This window comes from Melitaea cinxia, chromosome 10, assembly GCF_905220565.1.
Source record: "Melitaea cinxia chromosome 10, ilMelCinx1.1, whole genome shotgun sequence".
NCBI classification, from domain to species: domain Eukaryota; kingdom Metazoa; phylum Arthropoda; class Insecta; order Lepidoptera; family Nymphalidae; genus Melitaea; species Melitaea cinxia.
The window spans coordinates 11915956-11936569 of NC_059403.1; the positions used below are offsets into that span (position 1 = coordinate 11915956).

A 20614-nucleotide genomic window follows, 5' to 3' on the forward strand; every position below is an offset into this window, starting at 1 on the left:
AAAAAAGTATTCCGTCGTATTACTTTTTCTCAATGAATAACATATTAATTCTATTGTAATGATAATCTGATATCAATAAGTCTTACTTTCGGAAGACCATATAGCATTTCCACAACTCCGATATTGCTCCCGGGACCAATGGAGCACTCAATCTTTCCATTATGATTCAATTTATTACAATGACCCTACAATATAAATAGTTATTAATAAAGAAAATTTATTAACCTTGTGCAACTGAGGTGGTAATCTATCAGCTATCACTGCTGACCAATCCAACCGTCACCATTTCTAAATGTGGCATCATGAAATACTGTACCGTTCGTTACCTGCCTAAAACGGTTTCTATTACCCGACACTTGCGGCCGGAGGACCGTACCGTGCCGACTTTTAGTGCTATGAGTTATCAGTATCTCAAAGACGTAAGTACAACAATAAGTACTGGATTCTAATAGACTTGACATCAACAAGACCTTTTTTAATTCCCTTGTGTCTGTGCTACGTCACCTCAGTACATCATTTATATTTACGCTTCAGCCTGTAATATCCCACTTCTGGGCATAGGCCTCTTTCCCATATAGGAGAAGGATCAGAGCTTAATCCACCACGCTGCTCCAATGCAGGTTGGCGGATATATTCCCTAATATGAGTAACGATCGCTATCAGGTGTACATGATAACAACCGAGACCGACAGCTTTGCTCTCCGAGGCACGGTGGGGAGACCCACAAGGACTGCACAAACACCCAGACCACGGCAAACACCTATATGGCCAATACAAATGTTTGTCATGTGCGGGGATCGAACCCGCAACTGCCAGCGCAACAGGTACAATCCATGGCTGTGACCGTTGCGTCTATCTATATTTGTTTAGTGTCTATTAGACATAACCTCATTTTCATTTTCTAGTGATATTTCAAGAATAAATTGCATATATTTCTGTTTTTGTATAAAAATTAACCATTTAGCATCGTATACTATTTTAAGGTTCCCGGTTTCGATTCCGGCAGACACATATATTGATACGAAAAATTGCAATTTTTTGTTATCTACATGCCCAAGAAAGTAGCCAAATACAGTCTAAAAATTATCGTTACATCTGACGCCATAAAATTCGCCAAGATCCAGAGTGAAAAGGTATTTCAACATTTTAATTTGACGTTTGACAAACTACACCTCAGTCAAATATTGATAATAAACTCACCCCAGTTGCAGAAGGTTAATAAGTTTTTTAAAACATTTATTAATTTTGGAAAACTAGTTGACTACTATATATATATATTACAAATTGTACGTAACTGTAGCGTATTGTAGCTTTATTGTTTACCTATGTATGTTACATTCATACAAAGCTTAATTAACTTTATTATTTAAATGTGTAAGCTTAATACATAATTTAAGCTAGAAATGTAACAGTTATGTGTTTTTTTTTTTATATTTACATTTTTCAAAATGTACATGTCACGTCCGATGTCGCCAGCGTGTTGCACGATCTCGTTGTCAGGTAACACTATAATTGTAGTGTTAGTTGCGATAGTTTGTAGGAAATCTCTACTGCTGTCCTGTTGATATTAGTCTTTGGTTAATAGTCAAGTTCAGTGATTTACAATCGTACTCGAATTAATTGAAAAGTTTCGTTTTACAACGGATCCACCGAATCCAAAATGTAAAGATGCGGATTTTATCAAGGGTAATTTTGTGTAACTTTTATTTGATAAACATACTTGAAACAGTGGACAAGACGAAAGGTTATTTATCGTCTGAAGCGACAGGATCTCCTGTTCGATGTTACTGGACATGTCTTTGAATATTTCTTCATTAAGTACTGCGCTGTTGTAGTACCTAATTGATATTAAAAATTAAACTTTCATAGTCGAAACAAGATATTTCTTTTGTACAACAAATGTGGTCGATTGGTCTCTTTAATTATGAATTACAATATCAAAATTTCCTGTGAATAAATTTGTTGAAGTTAAACTTGTTCCTTAAGTTGTTCCATATATTTGTTAAATTTATTCAAGTCAAACTTCTTAATGTAATTTTACTAAAAAAGCAACGATTTCAACAAGATGTTGCTGTGAATATATCAATTTTCTATTATGTTATGATCACAGGTTCAATTCCCGAACTCAACAAATATCTGTATAGCACATGCAGATATTTGACGTCGTCTGAACATGTGCCCGTTTCGTGTGGTTTCTTTTAGCTATTGATGTGTATCATTAAAAACAAGAAATAAAATAATGGTCACTACAGAAACAAATTTTACTATTAGTGTTATTTTAATTTTTTTTTATTATGTAATATGTTTTTAAATAAATGTTTGCAGAATAAGGTAAACTAAATAATAAGTTTAGTAGCAGTAACACTCGTGAGTGACATTGGGGGTAGAGTCGGCAACGCACTTGCGATGCTTCTGATGTTGCAGGTGTCTATAAGCTACGGTAATCATTAACCATCGAGAGTCGTACGCTTGTTTGCTGACCGAATCGTATAAAAAAAAGGTATATTAACTAACCTGTTAGTAAAAAATACAAGTTTAAACATACTACATAAACAAACTCTTACCATTGCACGCAAAAGAATTTTTCTACTCGAGCTTTGATTTTGGTGCTGACGTGGTTTACAGAGAGGAAATAAAATAGCTCTCTCATTGATTCCTGTAACAACTTTGCTTAGTACTTAAAAAGTATTACGTTTTCAATCGAATAAATAAAATAAATGTACTCAAATTGTTTAATGAAATAACGTAACTAAAAAACTTTACCTTATATTATTTACTCTTAAATAATCAAAAAAGTAAATCGAAAGCGGCTATCCAGTAATATAAAAATAACTATGTATAAAATTTTATTTCTTGTTATACAGGTATTTGATTTACCTTAAAATTTAACTTCCTTTGTGTTGATAAAATATAAATAGAACATACTTTTGCAATATAGAAGTAAGACAAGTATGATCCCATAAATATAAGACCTATAACCTAAAGACAAAACATAATGATATTAATAATGAAATGAACTGAATTATTTTTACTGATTAAGCATATATACTATAAATATGTTACTAAAAAAACAAAACAGAAATCCTTAACCTTAAAATCTAGAAATATTCCAGTGCCAGGAAAAGTCCCTTTCCTGTCACACAGGAGATTATAACTTAAACCTGCCATGCTTCATATAAGGCGTTTAATTTTTGAATCCAGTAGATGTTAACTACGTTAAATTTAAGAAAATCGATAATTGCCATAAAAAAAATTTTAATTTTAAAATCTATAATAATAATATATATAAAAGCGAAAGGTCACTCACTCATCACGAAATCTCCGAAACTATAACACTTACAAACTTGAAATTTGGCAGGTAGGCTCCTTATAAGACGTAGGCATCCGCTAAGAACGGATTTTACGAAACTCAACCCCTAAGGGGGTAAAACGGGGGTTGCAAGTTTGTATGAAAGTCCTATGTTTTTGAAGTAAGAGACTTGAAATTTAAAATGTATGCCTTATAGATGATGAGAAGGTGTCCAAATGATGTATCTTTAGAAATCAACTCCCTTTTGGGGTTAAAACGGGGGATGGTAGGTTTACTCATTTATCACGAAATCTCCGGAACTATAATAGCTACAAATTTGAAACTTAGCAGGTAGGTTCCTTATAGGGCGTAGACATCCGCTAAGAACTGATTTTACGAAACTCGACCCCTAAGGGGGTAAAACGTGGTTTGGAAGTTTGTATGAAAGTCCCATGTTTTTGAAGTAAGAGACTTGAAATTTAAAATATATGCCTTATAGATGATGAGAAGGTGTCCAAATAATGTATCTTTAGAAATCAAACTCCCTTTTGGGGTTAAAACGGGGGATGGTAGGTTGACTCACTCATCACGAAACCTCCGAAACTATAACACCTAAAAACTTGAAATTTAGCAGATAGGCTCCTTATAGGTCTTAGACATCCGCTAAGAACGGATTTTATGAAATTCGACCCCTAAGGGGATAAAACGGGAGTTGGATGTTTGTATGAAAGTCCCATGTTTTTGAAGTAAGAGACTTGAAATTTAAAATGTGTGCCTTATAGATGATGAGAAGTTGTCCAAAAAAATGTATCTTTAGAAATCAACTCTCTTTTGGGGTTAAAACGAGGTATGGTAGGTTTACTCATTAATCACGAAATTTCCGAAACTGTAACACCTAAAAACTTGAAGTTTAGCAGATAGGCTCCTTATAGAGCGTAGACATTCGCTAAGAACGGATTTTAAGAAATTCGACCCCTATGGGGATAAAACGGGGGTTGGAAGTTTGTATGAAAGTCCCATGTTTTTGAAGTAAGAGACTTGAAATTTAAAATGTGTGCCTTATAGATGATGAGAAGGTGTCCAAATAATGTATCATTAGAAATCAACTCCCTTTTGGGGTTAAAACGGGGGATGGTAGGTTGACTCACTCATCACTCCGAAACTATAACAGCTACAAACTTAAAATTTGGCTGATAGGTTCCTTATAGAGCTTAGACATCCACTAAGAACTGATTTTACGAAAATCGACCTCTAAGGGGATAAAAAGGGGGTTGGAAGTTTGTATGAGTCTTATGTTTTTGAAGAGACTTGAATTTTAAAATATATGCTCTATAGATGGTGAGGAGGTGTTCAAATAATGCATAATAATCTATATATATAAAAGAGAAAGGTCACTAACTCACTCATCACGGGAAATCAAAAACCGCTAGATGGTCTATCCATCCAGGTTGGACAAAGATAAAATTTGGCAGGGAGGTAGATTATGGAAAGCAGACGTCCGCTAAGAAGGGATTTTACGATATTCCACCGCTAAGGGGGTTTAATTGGATTTGATAGTTTATATGAAACACACACAGCCTGAAAATAAAACTAAAAATGTGGTGTATAGAGAGGTTTTATAAAAATAACTATTAAATTTTACTAAATTGTGCCTTTTAAAAAGCTACTCAGTCTAATAAGGATTTCAAGTGACTGAAATAAAAAAAAAATTGCGTTAAACATCTTAATAGTAATGCATATCTTCATAACCACGCGGACGTAGTCGCGGGCAACATTTAGTGTATTATAAAACAAAGTCCTCAAAAGTGTATGTGATCGATTCACTCAAAATCTACTGAACGGATTTTCATGCGGTTTCACCATTGGAGAGAGGGCTCCACCATTGGCAAGAGGAAGGTTTACGGAACGGCTAAGCCGATTTTGACGAGAGTTTCACTGGATGTTTGCCGGGAAAACTTTGTGACATACTAATTTCAACGCGGGCGAAGCCGCGGGCACAGCTAGTATATTTATATTAATATCTATATAGGTATTAAATAGGTGAAGTAAAAACTTTGTACCTCTTTTTACGAACATTGCGCGGACGGAGGAGTATGAAATTTCTCACACTTTTAGTTTATATAGAAAAGGAGTGCAGAATGATAACATATTTATTTCAAATTATGCCAAAAAATACATTAAATCTATATAAATAAACATTACACAGACTACCATGTAATCAACACACACACACGACCATGTATTCGACACACATGCATGTATACTCTTTTGTTTATTGTTTAAATCTGTGGTTAAATTATGGTTGAATTTCGACCACTGGTCGTTAAGAAGGGGTTGTTAAGAACGGGATAAAAGCGTTGTTCTTAAAACCGCTTATCTTGAGCACCCAAGAGTGGTTTAAAATCTTCTTTTTGTATTACATTATATCTATAAAAAGGCGATGCTACGCTTTGAAACATTACCTATAATTTATAATCTTTGATGATAAATAATAAACAAAAATTTTTTTAATTCTAATATCTTAAACCTACACATATAATAATCTGTTCCGAAGATAGGCAACCTAATGCCTGTCTGTGGAGACAGTCAACTGATATAGCACTTTTTTTAAACACGAATGTATCTCAAACTGGTCGGTAATCGAACTCACAACAGCCGTATCATAAAGCTCCAATTGCGCCACCACGCTAGTCGTAAACAATAAATTAATATTAAATACCAAGAATAAATCTTCACCGCCTGGCGATATACCCGACGTCCCACTGCCAGTAAAAATAGATGTGCCAAAAGCAAACGCAGAATTTAAAGCTCTCTCATGCTTAGCGGTATTAGTTACGAAAATCTTTGTTTCCCAGTAAATGAGTAAGTCCATCCACGAATTCTGAAAACATTGTTAGAAAAGAGTAAGCGCAATTTTGAAAAACCTTATGGAGATAACTTGGTACAACTTGTGTTTTCACCCGGGTAATTTCAGATCCCGTAAAAGTATCGGGATAAAGAGTAGGCTTTTTGTTATTCTGGATCTAAGGCTATCTACCAAATACTACAAGCACAGTAGTACAGCAATTTTTGCCTGAGTAGTAACAAACATCGATCCGACCACACATTATAATATTAGTAGAAATAGTAGGACATGGAGATATGTGGAAGCCGTTACTTACACATTTCGTAGAATTCTATACTCATTAAATTTATTTATTTTTCATTAAATTCATTAATATTCATTCAAATGTTTTTGTTAAAAATTACACCCTACTCGCTAAAATATAATTATTTTGATGATAGTTTTTTTTTCTTTTTTTAATAGAAAAATAAAGATATATTTTAATTACAACTTTATACCAGGATCAACGTGAGTTATAAAATTGTAATACAGGGAGTGAATTTTTCTATAAAATAATCAAAATCTGCGTGACATTGACAAGCAATTAAAAATTACTTGTTATGGACAAACTCTTTAAATTTCTCTATAGTTTCAATATCAGCAAAGCTTACCTCTCGACATATGTTTTTCGGACAAGCAAATACGTATAAAATGTATCCCGACCAGTAACAAAAGATAGCAAACAATAAGAAATATTTAATTAAGCATAAGAACTGAAAAATGGAATGAAATTAATTTAAAATCAAGGACCATCAAATTACAAAACAATTATTAAATATGTCTGAGTCAAATATTGTCTGATTGAATCTAACCAATTTGTCTATTAGCCGCATTTACCTTAGCGTTGCTATTGAAATTCTTTTCCCATTTATCTAAATAATCCCATATATGCCATACTTGTAAAACTGGGCAAACGATTGCTATTTGAGAAACAATTGATTCTCCCTTCGGGTCTAATGTGTCAGTAAATATGTAAAGGGGAAAGACCGAAATGACGTCAAGGTAAAAACCAAAAGTCGCCATTTTTTCCTCGGCTATTTCCCGAACCGTCACTTTTCTCACATTCTGCAATTTAAATTATCTACCCATAGTATAACTATAATAGAGAATAACTTACATATAAAAATGATTTCAGAGAAAACAAATCTTTATAGTTAAAAAAAAATTGTTATATAATAGTGTCAAGAATATTCACGCGAAAATTTTGAAAACTGTCTTTTCGAATCTTCAGTAAAGTGTATTAACTCTTATTTTTGAACATTGGCAAAATAATTATGTGTTATAAAAATATATTAATAAGTTTCTACCTCTTCATTTTAACAGAAATACCGTTAAGGTTACGATAGGCCAGAACATTATAAACAAGTACAATATGTATCACCAATAATTCAAAATGTAAAATATAACAATACAATAATCAACCATGGAGTAAACGTAAACAATACAATTGTAAAATGTTATAAAAATGTTAACACTGTGAATGAAATTTTATTCTCAAATACGTGAAAGTAAAATAGTAAAATACAATGTCTCACTTTTTCAATGACCGCTGTAGTGAGTTGAATATAAATATTGAGCAACAAGCCCGCAATCACGATTGTGTTCAAGACTCGCTCCCAATCTGAGTGCAGAGAGTCGGTCGAGTAGTGCGGGCACATTATACAAACAAAAACTACCAAGAGGAAATGCGCTACGTCGAACATATTTGTCTGGGAATAGAATGAATATAATTTTGAACCTTTTGAATATTGAACTAAGTTATTACTAAAAGTACGATAATTAAAGCTTTGTTGTCTAGTGTAGTACTAAACAGAAAATAAGTATATATAACTATACGCAGAAAAACAAAAAGTATAAAGGTATAAATTTTAAGAATTATGTTCCAAGGACGAAGGAACAACATTTGTTATAATAAATATAGCTAACATCTTAAAAATATGGCTAAAATTATATTAGTCATCAAAAGTTTTCCATACAAATCCCGTGTTAGGTTCTAAGATCCAGGGAAAGCTTGCACGGATACAAATACGAGGCTCGTCAATGGTTGTAACTTTAACAGCTAATTGGTATAATTCCAAGTAATCTGTGGTAAATTTCCGCTGCTTTACGTTATTTTCATCTACAACATAGAATTGACAACGTATTCTATTCATAGTCTATTAAATTTTACGTTATTAACAATGAACCCCAACAGGTGAAAAACCTCAACCTTACAGATCACACCTAAATAATATTGCTCTCAAGCTGTGTTTTGTTCCTGTGGTAAGTAAAGTGGTCAGAGCGCCTGGGGAGAGTCAGGGTCGGCAACGTGCTTGCGATGCTTCTGTTGTTTCAGGTGTCGTCTATAAGCTACGGTAACCTCTTGCCTTTAGGTGAGCCGTACGCTGGTTGTATAAAAAATGATGAAATTATTAAATATAAATACTTTTGTTATTAAACGAAATCTATTTATGACATATATTTATGAGCTTGGCGATAAATTATGGATAACTGGCTACAAATTAAAATCCTAAAAAAAGCTTAAATAAAATATACACCTTTATAATACATGTGTGAATCATCAATAAACGTAGGATCTTCTTCTTCAACGCCAGCTAAATAATCTTTAAGCAGTTTCATTGGTCTATATCTAGTCCTTATCAGTCTTGAATCATTTTTATCGTATTTAGTTATAGCATCCTGTAATGTATAGTGTGAATAGCCTGGTTATTATTTCCAGACGTCTCAAGAGCTGACTGGAGGCTTAATGTCTACTCGGCTCATAATACAACGTTGAATTTATTTATTTTTTACTTTGTTTTTTTTTTTAAATAGTAAAATTATTCACAATTAAATATAATTAATACTATTAATCAGTAATAATATTTTATTTATGTTTGACCCTGGATACACACGTGAATTAAAATTGATATCATTTTTTTTTTTTTAATTAAAATTTTCTTTTTTGACAATACTATATAGATACAATAAAATTACTAAAAAGAACAAATTAAACAATTTCAACTATATTCCATACCAATTTAAATTATTGTACTTTTTACGAAAAATGTGGATCACATTTTTAAGCAAATAGTGAGATTAATTTGTAACCACATTTCAGTACAAACCAAATTTGATTAAAATATACGAGTAGGTATGTTTAAATCAAAATATGCAACCGAAATAACATAAATATTAAAACAATGCTTTATATTATTTCGGTTTTCATGAAATAAAACAGTAAAAAGCATTTAGTTATATATAGGCTTCATATATCCACGAGGTTATCATTCATCATGATCATTTCAGCCTATTGCTATATATTATAGGATGAAGTGATGAGTGATTTCGGCCTATTGCAGCCTACTGCTGGATATAGGCCTTCACAATTTCGCGTCAAAAATGGCGCGAACTCATCTGTGTTGCCCATAGTCACCACGCTGGGCAGGCGAGTTGTTGACTGCAGGGCTGGCTTTGTCGCACCTAAGATGCTGCTTCCCGTCTTTGGCCTGTGTATTTCAAAGCCAGCAGTTGGAGGGTTATCCCGCCATCGGTTGGCTTTATAAGTCCCAAGGTGGTATTGGAACTGTGTTATCCCTTAGTCGCGTCTTACGACACTTACGGGAAGAGAGGAGGCCGCTATATTCTTTAATGCCGTATCCACACAGCCAAAGACTCACCAGATCACCTTGTCTTAAAGTTTGCAACTCAATACATGTAGGTAACGGCCAACTGATATTGATACATATTTTTTTATAATAAAACTATATACAAATAATACAATAAGTATGTATATTATACCCAGACTCGGAGCGGGAATTGAACCCACAAACCCCTGAACCCCTAGAGCAGCAAGCAGTTGCCAGTGCAAACTGGTTCGACGGGTTAGCCAACACAGTTAAGAGACATTTTATAAATAATATCATAACATTAAGAAACTTGACATACATATGTGTATGTATACTCGTAATATGTATTTTTAATACTTCAAGAGTAATAAATCAGACTGAACACCTGCTTCGTTTTGGAACTTTTAATTCGAGTTTCGACTTTTTCTCGGATTTTTTGGAGCGCGTAAGGGTTCTCTGTCATCGCCCGTATGAATTCGGTCCTCCTTAATACCTTAAAAGATTAAATAAATAGCAAGATAAACAAGTTTTACAATTTCAGCCGTTTTAAGATACACATTAATCTATATTTGTGTATCCTTAACATCACGTTCGTCTAATAAGCTTTATTTAAAAAAAAAAAAAAAACTCGGTCTTCGGAGTTTTTTCATAAGAGTTTAATTACAAATAACCAATTACTAATGTTGGAAATAACAGGATATTAATCCCATTTCATTTAAATTAATTGAGAATTTTTGCCGTTCGGCCAATGTGCAATAAGACAAACAAAAATTAAGAATTGTAAATTTTTAGTTTCAGTATTAAACATATATTTTTTTTGTCTCTACAATAAGTAGACTTAGAGAGGTTTAATTTTAACTATAAATAACAACTATTTAGCTACGAACATCCATGTACATTATAGGTATATGAATAGGTCAATTTAAAGAAATATTGCAATGTCAATGGTGTAATAAATTATAAAAAAAAATTGAGAATTTATGTAGGGTTGTTTTTAGATAATACCCGGTTATCGAAAAAAGTTGTATTAAAGGCTATCATATAATATTTATCTCCCGTTATAGCACATCGGAAGTACTAACCATAAACGCCAACCAATTTGGCAAGCTCTTGGTAAGTATGGGAAATGAGAACGATAGACGATAAAGGCTTGCAAAATAATCAGATGGAAGGTAATATAAAATCTATTGTATGATAAAAGGAAAATCCATATGAATTCTGACGTCGTAAGGAGATACAACATTTTTTCTATGAATTTCGTACTGACCTGTACACTTAAGAGAACTTTCAATAAAAAAATTATTTCTTATTTAGATATTTTTATAGTATGTCATATAATCCCAATAAAATTGTTATTAAAGTAGGCTTTACAATCATTTTATATCCTAGTTGTAAAATATTAGATAATATTGTTTATTTAATTGCTTATAAAGTTATAATTTATGTGAAAAATAATTTGAATAATCAGTTTAAAATCCCAAAAAATTGTATGTGCTTATGTACGCACGTAATAAGTTAGCTAACTTCACGTTGCTAACTTCTTCTTCGTTGACTGGCTAACTTCAGGGTGTCAGATCTTTTGTGTGCGCGCGCATCTTAAAAATTTACTCTCATCGTTTTTCCCGAACGCGCCTAAATGTACCTCCTACACGAACGCAAGTGTTAGAAAATGCACCCAGTTTTATCATTTATAGAGTTTTATACCAAAAACTCTTTGGCTATCAACTAACCTACTTTAATGAAATGGAACAAAATGGTAATAGTCGCACAAATTTTACCTGTAGTTCAACATATGTAGCAGCCTTTACCGTTACTTTTGAGGGTATGGAATAAAATAAACTTATTTCACCTAAAACCTGAAAAATTAATTGATTTGGCAAATCAATATTCATTAATCTCATATTCAATTTCTTGTTTAAGATATTTCCGACTCACCAAAACATTAAAAAATCAAATTGTTTTGAAACTTTCTTGTTTTTAAGTCGGTTAATAAAGAGGGTGCTAGACTAGTGTTTGGAAAAAAAACCTAACTTTGACCAAAAAACTTTAATCATAACATATAACTGTATGCACACATTACTTAAAGACATATTAAGCACCAGCTGTGCCTGCAACTTCATCTGCGTTTTGCGTATTTACATGTTCAACGTGATGCTTCAAATTGGCATAACTTTTTTATTTACGAACCGATTGACTTGAAACAAACATTAATGAATAATTAAGTGAAGCGTACGACAATATATTGTTGAAAACCACTTCTAAATCGGACAAGCCGTTTCTGAGATTAGCCTGCACAAACGCACAGACAAACAGGGAAAAATCTCATATATCTTACATGTACAGACAGCGATCCGTCATACTTTTATTACATGTATTGATTGACACAGTGTCGTTAATGTTTGATTATGACTTGCAACTTCAATAATTATCATAAAAAGTTTCACTTACAGTTCCTTCTTTGAAAGCAATCATTGGGCTCTCATCATCTTCATCAGAAAGCATCTCTAGAACACCACGCTTGATGAAGAACATGCCGTTCTTCACCACGCCCTGGTCCCAAATGCTCTGACCCTCAAGGTAGAGCTCATGTCTCATCAACAGTGATACATGACGCATGAACGATTCGTCTAGTTGTTGTAATAAAAAAACAATTAACTATTTGGCTTCTTATAATTTTTTGTCACAATAATTAATATTTTTAAACAACTTGCTTAAAGTAAAAATAAAAAAATTATATCTTATTCAGAATACATATTTATGATTTCGTAGAAAGGCACAAAACCAAGGCCAACAGCCTTTCCTATCAAAATTGTTTTAACTGGCTGACTTTTCTTTTCAAAGTTAGACATTTTATGGAAACAGACGAAAATTCTAAAACATATTATTTTTGCTGATTTAATGTTATAATTTACTAGCGACCCGCCCCGGCTTCACAGGGGTACAATGCTGATACCAAATTTAAAATAAATATTTGCAATGTAAGTGCAAAACAATGTGTTTTATTTACGACATCGCATTAGAAACCTAAAACTATCAGTGTTTCTCTACTATATTATGCATGTATTATACATATAAGCCTTTCTCTGGAATCAAACTATTTACTAAATAAACATAATTGTGTTTGCTCGCAAACGAAAAAAAAACCAACTTCAATTACAGCGACGAGTAATACAACGTAGATCGACGAAAAAATAGTCAAGTAACTACGCGTTATCAAAGATTACTCAAAAATTAGTTATCAGATCTCGATAAAATTTATATGTGACCACATGATAAACATCAGCTTTCGATTAAATTAAAAATTAGCAAAATCGGTACACCCAGTAAAAAGTTATTGCGAATTTTCGAGAGTTTCCCTTGATTTCTCCAGAATCCCATCATCAGATCCTGGTTTCCTTATCATGGTACCAAAACTAGGGATATCCCCTTTCCAACAAAAAAAGAATTATCAAAATCGGTCCATCCAGTAGAAAATTATGTGGTATAATACAACGTAGGTTGACGAAAAAAGCGTCAAGTAAAAACGCACTATTAGATATAACTCGAAAAGTGGTTGTTAGATCTCAAATAAATTTAAATGGGACCAAATGACACACACCACCTTTCGATCAACAGAAAATTTGTCGAAATCGCTCCACCCAGTCAAAACTTCTGAAGTAACATACATAAAAAAAAAATACAGTCGAATTGAGAACCTCCTCCATTTTTGGAAGTCGGTTAAGAAAACAACATCAAAATCCGTTGCGTAGTTTTAAACATCTCAGCATACAGACAGCGGGAAGCGACTTTTTTTGTAAAACCCAGTACAAAATACACCTACTGTTGATAAAATAGAAATCAATAAACTCATTACCCATATCCCTAAAAAGCAAGGAATCGTGAAAATGTCCGACATTTATATCAAAAATAAGCTCCATCTGCAACGGCAGTGGAAGAGTTTTAAGGTGAGGCGTAGAAAGAACGCCGTCTTTCATTCTCCAAAGTTGCTCTTTGTATAGCATTGCTTGTTCTACCAGCCAAGAAGGTGCTCCACGGAGTTTTAGAAAATTAATCACGTGATGATACTGCAGAAAATATGTACTATTTAATATATAAAAAAAACAAATATGAATTTTGTTTTCAATCTGCAGTAAGCTATTAACGGCTATTAAGACAATATAAATAATGCATGAGATGTGGCTCAAATATCAAAAAAGCAAAATATGCTTAAAATTTTTAGAAACCAAACAATGGGAAAATATTTGAGATCCTTACAAAAGATCAGTGTAAGTTTTTAAACTTTCACAGTCTAGTAACCACTTCTGATTCTACGAGACTCACCGCAATTACAACGTCGCTGAAGTATGGAGAGTTTCAAAATACCAATCGTAGTAATTCCCGTAGATTCAGAATATCATTTGTCAAATAATACGATTCTTAAGAAATGTTGTGGTCCTTTCTCAATTAAGTGGCTTATAGAATGAGGGTAAGGTTCGCAATGAGCTTGTGATGCTCCTGGTACAGGCGTCCAAAGGTTCAGCCAACCGCCTACTTCGGATGGAGCGTAAGTTTGTTTTCCACCAGAACGTAGAAGTATTTTTTTAAACTAATGTGTAGAAGTAATATACTACAAAGTATAAAATAAAGATTAACATACCTGTTCGACGAAAATTGACCAGCGGCTATTTTCCAAAACAATTTCCCAAGTCAGACCTCCAATAAAGCGACAGCGCATGCAAACGTAACCAGTGATCATTAAAAACGACGTCAACCATTTCTCACGCCAATACTGTTACACATAAAGAAAAGTTTTCTTACTTTTAATATGTGTACAATTAATTAGCTTAATTCTTTTTTTTTTAATAATAGTTTTCAATGGTGCAAAAAAAAAACAGATAATTTCATCAATGTATCTTATCTTATACTATTAAACGAGCAATTCTTGTATAATATATATATATATAATTTGAATCTCAGAAACGGCTCCAACGATTTTCATAAAATTTAGTATACAGGAGATTTCGGGGGAGATAAATAAATCTAGCTAGGATTCATTTTTAGAAAATGTCGTTTTATCCCAGTTTTTAGAAAATGAAAAAATATCGTTAGAATACGAAGGTAAATTTCGCAATTGTCAATAAAGTTGTATTAGCTCAGGTGGGAAATCGGCCGGTCGCGATCGTCCGAAAAGACCACTGTTCTAATCCTCGTTCGATTACAATTTTTTCTTTTTTTTTTTCTAATTGAACTCGTTACTTTTAATAATGTATGTAAAATCGAAAAATATTATTCACATTTTATCATTATTATTATAAATTTTTTTTTTGACTTTTTATAATAATTTATATTTTGTTATCATTGTCGGTAAAAAAAAAATAGTATCCATATTTTATAAATATGTAATTCATATTTAAATATGATTTCCAAAAAACACGATTTACTAAAAATACCGAGCTAAGCTCGGTCACCCAGGTACTAAAAAATAATAAAGGCACGATGGAGATTTCTCGATATCAAACTACTTTAAAATTAAGCGAAAGGCTGGTGTATAACATTTTGCAGCGTATAAGCAAGAAAATATCTCGAAAACAATAGTCGAAAAGATTAACGGTTTCTTATATTTTCAGATTTTAATAAAAATATTTATTTAAAAAATTCATAATCTTAATGCATCATCAGGCTGTGTGCGTGAAGTAATGGATGGATACACTAACGTGTGACAGAAGGCTTCTGTGTGCGGGCTTATTATGAACTTTCCCAAGCAAACATTTTACTATATAGATTTTTCCTAGCAAAATATTTTGAACCTACGGTCAGCTTGATGTATATTACATCAGTTATTCTACTTTATTATAAGAATTATCTTTTAAATTATATTTGATATATAAAGTTCTCACAACTGGAAAGCTGTCACCAAATATACAGTTGAAGAAACGGCTTACACTGTAATACCAGCAAGCAATGTAACTGCGAAATATAAACATTTATTATATGATATTTACATATATAAAAAAACTAAAATTTGTAACTAATGCCGTTAAAAACTTTTTGAAACATCACGAATACAATCTTTTGTTAAACATACAAAAAAACGGTTTATTTCTACATACATATAGTATACCGTTACAAGAGTCCTAAAATGATTTTAATAATCTTTTATTATTAGAAAGCAAGGTATAAAAAGTTAGGTATTACTTTATAAGAATAATGCTAACAAATGTCTAATTGTGACTCCGCGGTCTATATTTAAATTAAAAAAAAAAATAAGTAAAAATATGATGAACATGTCTTTGAATTTAAAAATTTAAGCACCTGTCAAACTCCAATTTTTTGGTTGTCATTTGAAATCCTAGAGAGTACCATTCAGTAACTATCTTTGATCGATGCAGAGAATACCAAAGGCATGTTGTACAATGTAATAACAGGATAACCAATAACATGTGTTCCAGAATGTATAACTTTTTACGAGAATTTCGCATCTGTTTTAAATTATTCTACTTTTAATAAAATTTATTTTTAAATTATTTTAAAGAATTTATGAGATTAAATCATGTAAAATCTATTATCACTAAGTCTATTTATTAGCTGTTTCATATTATGGATTTAAAATTTACAAGATGTGTTCGTAGTTACAAAAAAATGAATAACTTACTTCCTCCTTAATCATTTGAAAGAAACAAACCGTCCTATAAATTCGTCCTATTACCAGCCATCTTCCAAATAGTAATAGTACATCATATCCATGTTTATATTTAACTAAAATCATAACAAAAGTAGTTAGCATCCGACATAATATCAGAGCCGTCATTATTAAAAGCAATCATCTTTCCATATATTTTTTTACAACTGAAATTGAAACCATTAATTCGTTTCAAATAAAGTGTTGCATCAAGTGTTTTCAATAATTTAATATTATTTGAATTCTTTAAAAATAACTTCAACTTGGCTCTTCTTAAAAATATATTTGTTACGGGCATATGTATACGACAGAGTAATGGAGCTAACAGTTTAACAGAAAACACTAAGAACAACATAACATACATTTGGTAAACGATAAAAAAGTCTTTGTAACTTTATTCTATATATGGAATGATAATTAGAAACTACGTATTGGAAGACTAATCAGCTACAAATAAATATCTTTAATATTTTATCGTAAAATTTTGAACCATACCTAGTTGATACTGCGTTAATTAGTTTGTATTTCTTTACTACAATTGATATAAGTGTAGCATTTGTTAATAATTTAACGTTTTAAATAAATAGATTACACACAAAACATTGTCGGTTTGCATAATAATTACGGTACCTGTAGGTATCGTCAGATCTTAGAATAGGTCACCTCATCACACATTCGTGATTCGACAATTTCATTTAATTTTGTGGCTAGACATAAGAAAGTTACCAACTATAAGACGATGTTGTTACTACATCCGTTCATATACTCTTATACGCCCGGAGCCTTGCACTCATTGACTCCCATTAATTTAAAAAAAAAATTAAAAATATATAATTATTAGGATTGTAATCATGTGCTAAGGATCCAAACACGTGACACATATACATTAATTCCCAGATCATAACATACGTCTGTTTGGTTTATACAAATCTTAGTTCATGTGCGGGGATCGAAACCACGACCACTAGCGCAACAGCTAATTGTTACTACTATATTAATGCTTCACTGAGTAACGAGATGTGTTAAGATCAATTTGAGATAAAACCGAGTTAGACGTCTAGTATTGTAATTAAAATATACTTACAAATGACACTTAAAGGCACCAGGCTTACTACATCATAAGTCAATAACATATAATTCCGCCTGTACACTCTTACATGTAATCTCAAAATAGGCCAAAATGTATGTAATAATTGTATGAATACATCAATAAAGAAAATAATCTCGCCAATAAAAATACTCGCATCCAAATAAATGTAACTTCTTTCAAAGTAATACGCGAGTAGGAGATGTACTATGTATTTATATATCACCACAATGAATATTATTAGCTGTAATGCAGAAAACCTAAGTTAATTTAAACTTTCTGAAATGTAGCACAAATTTTTTAAAATTAGATATAACCAAGTCGGTCGGTGACATTATTGCATACATGACAAATTATTTCGGTAAACTATATGCATATGAAAATTACACAATTTTTTTTTATTAATATTTTTTATGATTTTTGTATCAGAAAATGCAATTGTAGAGCAAGTCGTTTGGAATTTTTAGAGCAGAAATTCTTACCTGCCACCACATGCTCCAAGGCGCCATTACAATCTTACGAGTTACAAAACCAAATTTTCCTTCCCAAAGGCATTTTCCCCTATAATTCTTAATTATATTTTTTACTGGAATATTTATACGGCTGGCTCTCCCGGTCGCAGCTGTGGCTATTGTGCTGAAATTTATTAAAAGCTATACCTATAACATTGTAAGGAAAAAGGACATTTGTCACTTGTAATAAATGAGACGACTTATAAAATATATTTTACAATTTGAATAGAATTTCGAAAGACTAATTACTCAATTGAAAATAATATTAAAATCTAGCTGACTTAGAGTTTAGACACATTTCGGTAATTTACTTTTAACTGTGTGAGATTAAAGTAGTATTAAGTAGTTTTAATTGTGAGAGTTTTTTTAATTGTTTGAGAGTAGTGAAAAAAAAATAGATATTTTTCCTTTTTTTGAATCATCACTTCAACCTATCGCAGTCCACTGCTGGACATAGGCCTCCACAAGTTCGCGCCGAAAATGCCGTGAACCCATGTGTGTTACCCATAGTCACCACGCTGGGCAGGTGGGTTAGTGACCGCAGGGCTGGCTTTGTCGCACCGACGACGCTGCTGTCCGTCTACCACCTATGTATTACAAAGGACTAGACCTTTTTTCTTGTTCGTGGAGTGAATTCGCAAAAGTTACTTTGTATATAATATGTTATGAGAAATGAATTTAATGTTTTTATATTTATTAATGTTACATTGTTTGTTTTTAGTATTATGTTCAAGTCAGCTAATTCTTTTTTAACTGTAGTTTATTTTTTTTTTCCTTTGGCTTTTTGTCTCCTTTACATGGATTATGTCTAATGAATTGGGTTATGCCTGTAATATTAGGTGCAAGAAAATAAAAATAAATAAATAAATAAAGCCAGCCTTTGGATAGGTATCCCGCCATCGGTCTGCTTTTTAAGTTCCAAGGTGGTAGTGGAACTGTATTATCCCTTAGTCGCCTCTTACGACAGCCACGGGAAAGGAGTGGGTGGCTATATTCTTTACTACCGTAGCCACACAGCTTCTTTTAAAAATATTTACCATTATTTGTTTCTTTTTATTTTTATATTGGTATGGCCTTTATAACGCTTTTTGAGTTAACTATGTAATTCTAACATAATATATCAATAACATATTGTGTTGTAAAAAAAGGTTCCTTTTTCATTTTTAATGATATTAAAAAACATTTTTGAAGAATGAATGACATTGTATAATTTGTATTAATTTAACTTTATGGCTGATATTGTTAACTTAAAAAAAATCATCAGTTTTTACTTAGCGCAGTGGGCAGAAATTTTGCTGTTCGCGCCAGGGTCGTAGATACGATTCACTTACCGAGTCTTAATGTAATATTTATAAATGAATTATTTAAAAAATATATTACAATGTATCAGTCATAAAAGTGACAACTTTGAATCTAGGTTAAACGATTCAATTATATATTTATTATTATCAATTTACCCGGTGACTGTTCCAAGGGATGGTTCGCTCACACTCCTTATCATGATGATAACTGCCTAAAATATCTTTGCAAAATGTTCGAAGATAATATTTCAAGTTTTTTTATCCCTCAATATCGGACTTCATATTTAATCATGGCTTAGTGGATATTTATATTTTGTATTAAACCATATGTAAACTTTTTAGTGCCTTTGAAAAAATTTATAGTATAAAGTCAATAATATATTATAAATAAAAAAAAAGAATAATAATAATGCCCGAATTTTTTTCCGGATACCTCGTTTTGCAAGGTTATATTGATTAGCATTAACCAATCTCGATGATTTATGTTGCAAATTCCTCAACAAACCATTTATAAATACTTTATGTAATAATAAGAATGTTTATTTTTTTTTTTTTCTTAAAGACAGGATCAATGTCCCAGCAAAAAATGTTATTTTTATATTCGTCTTTTATATTGTCATAACCATTTCAGAGAATTATTGAAGTATAGTCGTATTTATTTTTTTATATTATAATAAATTATCATGCTTACCTTTTTATTGTTAGATAATATATTCGCTTATAAGACAGTTAAATATAAAATAGCAAGAAAAATATTATTATTTAAAAATTATCATATATATACAAATAAATAAAATCGGACTGTCTGTTTGTAATATTAAAATAACCGCTTTTTACTAAATGCATAAGTATAGATGTACACGGTGCCAATACCAAAATAACATTTTTACAATTTTTGTCTGTCTGTCTGTATGTTTGTTCCGACTAATAAAACAGTTCTAAAAGGGCTGGACCGATTTTGACAAGACTTTCACTGGCAGATAGCTGATATAATAAGCAGTAACTTAGGTTACCTTCATTTTAGAATTTATTTTCCTATAGCCGTCGAATTATAATAACTAGGTATTTAAAATTTACTTGCTGACCCGGAATTTCAAATGTTAGCTTTTTTTTAGAATTACATACATACAATACATACAATACGTTTTACTATTTTCTAGAAACTACTAAAAACTTATAACAACAACGAACTTAAAACAATAAAATTATCCTTAACAAGAATATATATGGTTGTGTGTGCCAATACATGGTAATGTGAGTAATGTTTGTTCTTTT

The 20614-nt window shown here is 31.7% G+C and overlaps 1 protein-coding gene across 1 annotated transcript in view; it reads right to left on the minus strand.

Moving 5' to 3' along the window:
* LOC123657289 overlaps positions 1–19539 on the minus strand; it is a 46109-nt gene extending 26570 nt beyond the window's left edge. The window contains 22 exon segments of the mRNA XM_045592867.1: positions 87–185; positions 1439–1558; positions 1721–1838; positions 2565–2656; positions 2878–2979; positions 6009–6170; positions 6785–6886; positions 7011–7238; positions 7709–7882; positions 8150–8292; positions 8711–8852; positions 10167–10274; positions 11560–11637; positions 12230–12408; positions 13635–13845; positions 14418–14549; positions 15658–15727; positions 16073–16239; positions 16413–16516; positions 17524–17770; positions 18009–18162; positions 19496–19539. Of these exon segments, the coding sequence (XP_045448823.1) occupies positions 87–185; positions 1439–1558; positions 1721–1838; positions 2565–2656; positions 2878–2979; positions 6009–6170; positions 6785–6886; positions 7011–7238; positions 7709–7882; positions 8150–8292; positions 8711–8852; positions 10167–10274; positions 11560–11637; positions 12230–12408; positions 13635–13845; positions 14418–14549; positions 15658–15727; positions 16073–16239; positions 16413–16516; positions 17524–17770; positions 18009–18162; positions 19496–19539 (2976 nt within the window).
* Positions 19540–20614: the final 1075 nt, after the last annotated feature.